At 41.8% G+C, this 7,917-nt stretch overlaps 1 protein-coding gene across 2 annotated transcripts; it reads right to left on the minus strand.

Annotated features, from left to right (window-relative positions):
* Positions 1-3,620: 3,620 nt before the first annotated feature.
* On the minus strand, positions 3,621-7,917 carry LOC131888780 (uncharacterized). 2 transcript variants are annotated; one of them, XM_059237709.1, is made up of 5 exons: positions 7,443-7,917; positions 6,594-7,348; positions 6,262-6,518; positions 5,240-5,378; positions 3,621-5,091 (listed from the first exon to the last, which is right to left on the minus strand). In XM_059237709.1, the coding sequence occupies exons 1-5, from the start codon at positions 7,493-7,495 to the stop codon at positions 3,713-3,715; spliced, it is 2,583 nt and encodes an 860-aa protein (XP_059093692.1). In that variant the 5' UTR covers positions 7,496-7,917; the 3' UTR covers positions 3,621-3,712. The 2 variants fall into 2 exon arrangements, with proteins under 2 accessions (XP_059093692.1, XP_059093693.1); XM_059237710.1 differs by having other exon boundaries at positions 3,622-5,091; positions 7,542-7,917.

Below are 7,917 nucleotides of genomic sequence, written 5' to 3' on the forward strand. Positions count from 1 at the left end.
TTTGGCATCAAATGAATTCGTCATTTTGCCAGTCAGTACCAGGTGCGCCATATTATCATCTACATATTGATTTCAATGAACTTATATAAGTAGAACTCATCTATAGGGGAAATGGTTGCAGCGCACTTGGCTAGCGGATGACCAAGTTATATGCTTGGGTTCATGGGTTCAAGCTCAGGAGTCGGAGAGCTTAAAACACAAAAAGTTAAAGCTGAAGGCGTATATCATAGAATTACATTTCTCAAATACACCGCAATTGACGCAGTTAGCGGGGCCATAAACAAGTGTTGACTATAATATGGCACACCCAGTAAAGCAGAAGCTTGCCCACAGATTTCGAAATGGTCTCCCCAATTTTTCCAACTATTGGTCTCCCATGCAATTTTAGTTGATTTTTGAAGGGGACAATTGAGTTCAAGCTAAAATTCTTGACCAGGTTTTTTTTTCTTGACTGATCAAGCATATTTCCAAAATTCATTTGAAGGACTAAAGCGTGTATTTCAAATACCAACCATTGTACGTCTTATCAAACAAAACGTCAAAATTCTCAAATGGTCATCAATTTCTCGATACCCTGTATTTGAACATGTGGGTATCTTGCTTTGGAGCTTACATCAGTTTTCTTTCCTTTACTTTGTTCTATCGTATCCGCAAATTTTAAGACACTGTATGTGCAGCAAATTATACCTTGCACAAAATACATGGAAAATACGTTTCATTTTGAATTGTAACTGACTTATTTTGAGTGTTCTTTATTTTCAGACGAATATGGCTCATGTCGTGCAAATGGGGACTGCAAATTGAAGGCCCAGCCTTATTGCTCCGGTTTTGGTTACTGCACACAGATCAAGCAATATGGTGCCAATGGATGTAAACCTTGCTAAAAGTGAAAAGTATTCAATGAATTTTATTACCCCTCCCCTACAGGCATTACCGATGTGTGCCAATGCAAATAAAACGCATCGATTTTTTTCATTAATAATGTAAAAACTCATTAGAGGTTGAAATGATTCGCAACAGTTGTACTAGACGGTTTGCTTCAAAGTATCATGGTTGGTTGCAGTCTTCATGTTGTCCAACTCTTTTCGGTGTATGGCCCACCGATTCTCGGTTGGAGATAAATCGAGGGAGTTGCCAAGCCATGTGATGTTCCTCCAGAACGAGGGAAATTTGCCTCACTCCATTCTTGGGTGGTCTTGATGGTATGAGCTGAAACTCCAATTAGTTAGGAGTAGGGACTGGCCAAGCATCTCTCCATTATTGGATTAGGCATTGAATGATTGCTTGGGGTAGGTGAATTTAGCAAGGGTGGATAGATTAATACCGTTTAGGCTGAAATTTCTCCAAACCTGATCATTTTTTACCTTGGCCAGATATAAATAACCATTCAATTGGGGACCCATCAGAAAACAAATAACAGGCTAAAATATCCAAATATTACATAAAAACAAAGATCTGGTTCGTTGTATCCCCTTTTGAATGTCTTGGTATCATATCACATTAAGTATTCGTACTTATTGTATGAAAATTAAAAGGTATATTCAAGCATTAAACGAACAGACGTTTTTAAGATATTGATTCAATAGAGGAACCCAAATTTGGGTCATACTAGAGGGCTAGTCAGGGAAGCGACACCCACGAGATTTCTGAGATTTTTTGCCTCTCTGCCGGCTGCCTGGTGTGTGCAATGTGGATTGGCTTGGAACACATTTAGTTACGCGATTGTCAAAATCAAGTTCCGAATTAGGGGAGCCAGTGAGTTGATGGCTCGTTTTATTTTATAGTTATTTTTACGCCATGACATGACCAAGATTATTTTGCGTTTGTCTGATTTGGTTGAAACTGAGTAACGCAAGAGTCCGACACCCTGCTGCCTAACTACCAAAATGTGTTTAAAGCAAAGTCTCAAGGGGCTTGATGGGAGTGACTTTTTCTCTGAAAAGCCCTCCAAGTCACACTTCGAAAGCAGAAAAGTACTAGTTTGATTGGGCGCAGATAAAAATGTAAATCTAACTCTCGGAACATTCGTGGATAGATAGAACGCTTTTAAATTCAGAAGTATTTTTTGATCATGATTAACTGAGCACTACCCGGAAGGCAAGTAAAGACAAATCTAAAGTCAGAGGTGTTAGACAACATATCTTGCAGAATAACTGAGGAAATTGAGCACACCCCCTACTTCGTATGCTATTTTAAGCACTTTTTTGCTAATTTACTCCACTTAGAAGTTCATGATTTAATAACCTTACTTATAAGGCCTTATTGATATCCTCCGGTTAATAGGAACGAATGTCTGTGTCATGGTGTAATTCCAAGGCCAAAACAATGTTATTTTATTTGCCAATCAACAATCTCGTTTTGACTGTCAATACGGAAGTTTCTCTTTGATTCTTTAAAGCCCTTCATTAACATTCATCATAAGTGGAGGGCTTGAATAAAAACTGTTTTTGAGGGCAGGGTAATCACAAAAAAAATTAAAGCCTGAAATAATCTCTTTTGTCCTTTTTTTCATAAGATATAAGCTTGCTAAAAAGCAAAAAAGACAGCAAGAAACTTACTTTGCAAAAGTTTAATAAATTATCTCAGGTTTCATAATAATTCATTGTTTCAAAATCTTTGAAAATTGAAGTTGTTTCCTAACTTGGACCCCCAACTTGATATCCCAAACCATGCAGGAGGCTACCAGATCAAATATGGTTCCTCTGGGTGCTTTATGTCAGCTATTACTCAGGGTGAAGAGACCTGGTTGCATTTTTTTTTGTTTTTGCTCTTTTGTGCGTAAACTAGTGGGATTTTAGTTGCATTTTCAGGAAAAACTTAAACTTTGGCGAAAAAGGCCAGCGGGAATAATGTGAGAATTAGAAAACTACTACTTCATTGCGACAAACTGAGAAGATTGGGGCTGTACAGTATTCAAAGGAGGTGCAAAATATATCTTTTACAATATATCTCTGTCTAATCTGAGTCGCTTTAATTTGGAAGTCCCAAGTATATCTGAATAAATGTTAGCGATTGCTTTTCAAGATTAGAGAAAACCAATTCGGAACCTGCAGAGTTTGAGTTTGAATGGGTCGCTATTCAAAGGAGAGTTAACAACAACTGTCGCCAATCAATTAATGATCTCTGCAACTATAAAGCTTAATGCTTTGAGCTAACTTTGTGGTGGGAGTAGTGATGGGGATGGGATCAAATCAAATTTCAAACTCAAGGTTGCCAAAAAACGTGGATAGCGAGAGCACCCGCCCATTCCATGGCAACGTAAACACTTAGGTTTGAACACAAAGGCAACCCTGGTTTGACGAAAGAAAAATCAGGGTTACTTCTTGACACTGACTAATGGGTTTCAGAGATTCCATCAGTAATGTCATAGGCCATTAAAATGTACATTGGTAGCCCTGGTCGCAACCTCCCGTGATTATCAATCTGATCCCCATCACTAGGTGGGAGTAGGGTCTCTAAGTGGGAGAAAGCAAAAGCAAATTACATTTCAAAGCGGATGGAAAAAGCAAAAGCAAAGAATCATCCAAAGAGAGCTTTTGTTGTAATATATGAGCAAAACAAACAGGGATCCTTTCTTGTTGAATGCAAAGCAATTCTGTAATGCGATTGTTGTTTTTACAAAATTTAACCATTTCCATTTTTGTTATGTTAATATATTTCATTCAGTCAAGAGGTCAATTTCCCTCAATTAAAAAAAAAGCGTCATGGCGTTTTAAAGTAGAATGCAACGAGAGGAAGGTTTGGTAAGTTCAACGGCAGCTTGTCTGGTTCGTATGTTTGGATTGTGTTTGTCCATAAGGTCCATTTGGAATTTACTAGTGATTTCCTCCAAATTTTTCTGAACCACCTTATCCTTCCCGGGATATGACACGGACTTGACTTTCAGATCTCCCGTGAGCAAATCGTCCATGGCTGATCTTAGCGTCAAGCGCTTCCCATCGTTCTCCACCAACTCGTAAATGGGCAAGAGTGTGAGATCCGTGGTCAGCACGGCTGGTTTAATAGCCAAGGATTGTTCCCATTGGTGAAGAATATCCGCATTGATGTTATCCAACGAGGGCATCTGGTAGTTGGTATCCCCTCCGTTCCAATTCACCGACGAAGAAGACATGCTCATGGACTCGGAGGCCATTTGAGCCATGCCTTTTTCCATCCCGAAATTGAGACTCGATTTGGGACCGGGCGTGGCCGTGCCAAGGGAATGCAACATGCCAGAGATCTTCAGACGAGCGGCAATGAGATTGTTGATTCCATCTGACTCTCCACTCTGAAGACATGAGATCTGAACCTCCATGGAACCCCCTGCATAGGATTGTACTACCACGTACTGGCCCCAGTTATTGAAGAAGTCGCGAATATCCCGAATGGCCCGCACATTGGCTTTATCGTACATGTCAGGTATGGTTTTCAGGGCCTTTTGGAAGCTCTGTGAAAACTGTAGGATGCTTTTGTTCTCCAAGTCGGTCAAGGTCAACTGGAAGAGGCGTTTCTCCAACAAGTAGGAGTATTGCTGCATGGAGGACATTCCTGTTCCAACTTTGGACCGCGTGAATCCCCCTCGGTTCTTCATATGAAAGATCTGCGTATCAACCGTGTCCAAAGAGACTTGCAAGTCACTCAGCCTTCGGCGGACATATTCGTCCTCACTTTGGAAGTCCTCCATGAATGTGGAAGTTTGTCGAGCCACATTTAGTATGACCCCATTGGGCACCTGGATCCCGTACTCGGCATCGGAATACTCTCCTTGGAAATCAAATATGTTCCTGGCCTTAATCTCGTCGTGAATGATGTCATAACCTCGTCCCATACAAGACACGACGGGCGGTCGACGTTTTTCCTCCTTCACTCCAAAGATCTCGCCCAACATCTTGACGTGAAGCCGCGTGAGGTTCTCTGGAATGGGCATGTTTTGCTTGATACTTCCAACGGAGTGGGCCACTAATTGTTCTTCAGTGGTAATTTTGAGTTGTGACATGAGAATGACGCTCAAACGGTAGGCTTCCAAGGCATCCATTTCATCGATGGCATCATTCTTTCGTTGAATACGGATCCAGACCTGGATCTTGGCCTTAATATCATTGTCGTTTCCCTCTGCAATGTGTTAAGAGCAAAATTGAGTGGATGATATGCTGTTGAGCAAACTGGGGGCTTTTGTTGGAAAGAAAAGATAAGCCAGCCAATCTTACATTCAAGGTGATCACGATCACGATTCCCGTTTGGCTTTTTGCCAGGTTCTTACCCTCAGCTTCGGTGAGACCATAATCCTTTTTGAGCAGGGTAAGCATTTGCTCCTCGGTGGGTCCAAATTTGTCTCGGTCCTTTTTGGCATCCTTGGCCGAAAACGAGACAGAAATCTCAACAGCACCGTCATAGCGACTCTGTAAATTTCGACAGGGAATCATGCATCGATGGATCGATAATGAAGAGAAGGGTCTCGAAAATGCATAATCTGAACAACTTGTATTCCATGACATGCATTATGTTGAGATCACGAAGGTGTCACTAAGAGAACACGATGTTTGCTCAAAAAACGATATGTACGTATCTGAGAAATATGGCCTTGTTTATCCTTTCTAATTGTATTGGGTTAGAAAAATATCAGACACATTACATCATTGAGAAGAGACTTCCCTCAAACTACGTAATGCGTAAGAGTTCTAATTTCTCGATCTATTCATGTGGAGAAGTGAAATCTTCCCCGATGTTAGATTAAGATTGCTCAGGGGTTAATTTGAGAACGTTTCAATCGCCCTTTTCTCCAGGGTTCTTACGATACATGTATTTGAATTTCGTAAATTGCACTAAATACTGTATTTGGACGCAGTGCCCATTCCATTTTTACATTCGAATGCTACGATACCAGTCCATATCTTGCTCGTTTCTTAATGGTTCAGCCACCAAAAATTTATTTACTACAATGTTCCGCAACAGTAAAGGAAGGTGACCTCCCAGTAGCAAAGAGGTTGCGTGAAAAGAGTTTGTATTTTCGTCCATCCATTCAAAGAAGTCAATGGCTTCAACCAGAACTTTTGCTTCAACACTCAAAGAATTAAGTGTCTAAGGCTATCAAGCTTTAAATTAGCAGCAATTTAGAATTAAGCAGTCAAAAGCTACTTGCTTTCAAGAGATGAGTACGACTAAAAATGGACAGAACAAAGTAACAAAAAGGGCACGCGTACAGATACTACATAAGCAGCTCAAGAGAGACCTCTTGACCGACAATTCCCTCCAAGAGGTCGTGTGAAACATTTGAGCACTTACTTTGAAAAGCGTATTGATGGTATGAAGAGCCAGATTGTCTCCATTGGATTTGAGCAAGTCAGCAATGGCTTTATAAAGGTTGAAGATCTGTTTGGTCCCATCGGGCAATAGCGTCCACTCCCCATCCACCTCAAGGCTGTGGCCTTCCTCGTCCTCATCGTCGGTCTCTTCATCAGTCATGCTGAGGTAGTCTCCTTGACTTTGGTAGTGGTTCTCCACCCAAACCACTTCAGGGGACACTTCCAAAGTCAGTTCGACTTCAAACAATCAACAAAAAATACCTTAGTGCCCTATGAAAAAGTATCCACACATCAAGAATAACAAAGCCTTACCTAGATTCTTGATTTTCTTAGACTTGGTCTTCAATTGGTTGTGCCACTTTCTGGGGTTACTTGGATTTCCAAATGACATGACATTGGTCAGGACCACCAAGACGTTGTTCCGTTTTGTGTCTACAATGTCCATGGCCTTGATTGCCATGAGACACTTGGAGAAATTCGAGTTTTGGCCTTCAAATCGTTTTTCTGTGGCACGAATGAGCAGAAGGACGATATTGGGAAATAATTTGGCATCGTCTTTGCCACTTAAGCTTTGAAGTGCCGGGTGGTTGAAAAGCATATCGTGAATGGATGCCAGATTACAGGCATCTTGTTCGATGCCATCCGTGTCGTTGAATCCCGGAGTATCGATCACACCCAATGTCAGGTCCTTCACCCCTAGCTCGATATCGTCTTCTTTGAGTATGTATTCAGTGGTCCCACGTGTTTCGGATTTGGTGGCCGAGGTCATGGCCACATTGGCACCGAACAAATGGTTGATAGTCGATGATTTTCCTACCCCAGTCTCTCCCAAGACAATGAGACTGGTGTGATAGGCACTCCGGTTGATACAATGAGAATCATAGGCATAGGACAGGATCTGAGCCCGGCGAATTTCGTCGCCGGTTCTCATTTTCTCTCTGAGAAAGGCCATGGCGCCTTTGTTTTGAGGGTTGATTTTTCGCCACTCTCGGTAGAAACCTACGTAGGTTTTGGGCAAAGGCTGAAGCTCCATACTGAAGATGGGCTCGTCATAAGTCGGCTTATAACTGAAAAGCAAACACATTGCGGATCTTGTTAAACTTCGGGTCCGAGTCAGACCCAAATTTATGGAATAATGAACCAAAAAGTCTGGGCTCCTACAGTTGTAAGGAAAGCTTCCGTAGACGCGATACCAATTTGGGATGAGGATCCATTTTGATCGAGTTCCGAACAATCACTACGTAGATGGGCAAGACTTACTTGAATCCAAGGCCGATTCCTGGAGGCGGCCGATGCATCTTGTGAGCTTCAAAAATGTTCTGCACAAATAGCGCCTCAGCAGGGCTCGAACGCGGAGATAATGAGTTCTTCACCCCCTGGCCGAGCCTCGACTGACATCTTTGTTGGACTTTAGACAACCCCTAATGGTCAGGTTTGTCTGCTGGATGTGGAAGGATTTCTTGGAGAGTCATTTGGAGCTTCTTATGATGATGTCAAAGCCCGATCCATCCGAATGAGATGGCCGACAATACGTGCTTGTCAACTTGCATTGAGTAGATTCAGCTTAATCAAGCTTTCGCAATCCGATCTTATCAGAAATTGCACCAACAGGATTCTGTAGCGTCGGATAGTTTCC

The sequence above is a fragment of the Tigriopus californicus genome, chromosome 10 (genome assembly GCF_007210705.1).
Source record: "Tigriopus californicus strain San Diego chromosome 10, Tcal_SD_v2.1, whole genome shotgun sequence".
In the NCBI taxonomy this organism is placed as follows: domain Eukaryota; kingdom Metazoa; phylum Arthropoda; class Copepoda; order Harpacticoida; family Harpacticidae; genus Tigriopus; species Tigriopus californicus.

What these genes read in the sequence shown, in the direction of transcription:
- LOC131888780 (XM_059237709.1), bottom strand. Translation starts at nt 7,495, where the DNA reads ATGGATCCTCATCCCAAATTGGTATCGCGTCTACGGAAGCTTTCCTTA. An exon ending in CGGAAGCTTTCCTTACAACT is followed by an intron (nt 7,349 to 7,442) that starts GTAGGAGCCCAG and finishes TTTGCTTTTCAG; the next exon opens with TTATAAGCCGACTTATGACG. An exon ending in TAAGAAAATCAAGAATCTAG is followed by an intron (nt 6,519 to 6,593) that starts GTAAGGCTTTGT and finishes GATTGTTTGAAG; the next exon opens with TCGAACTGACTTTGGAAGTG.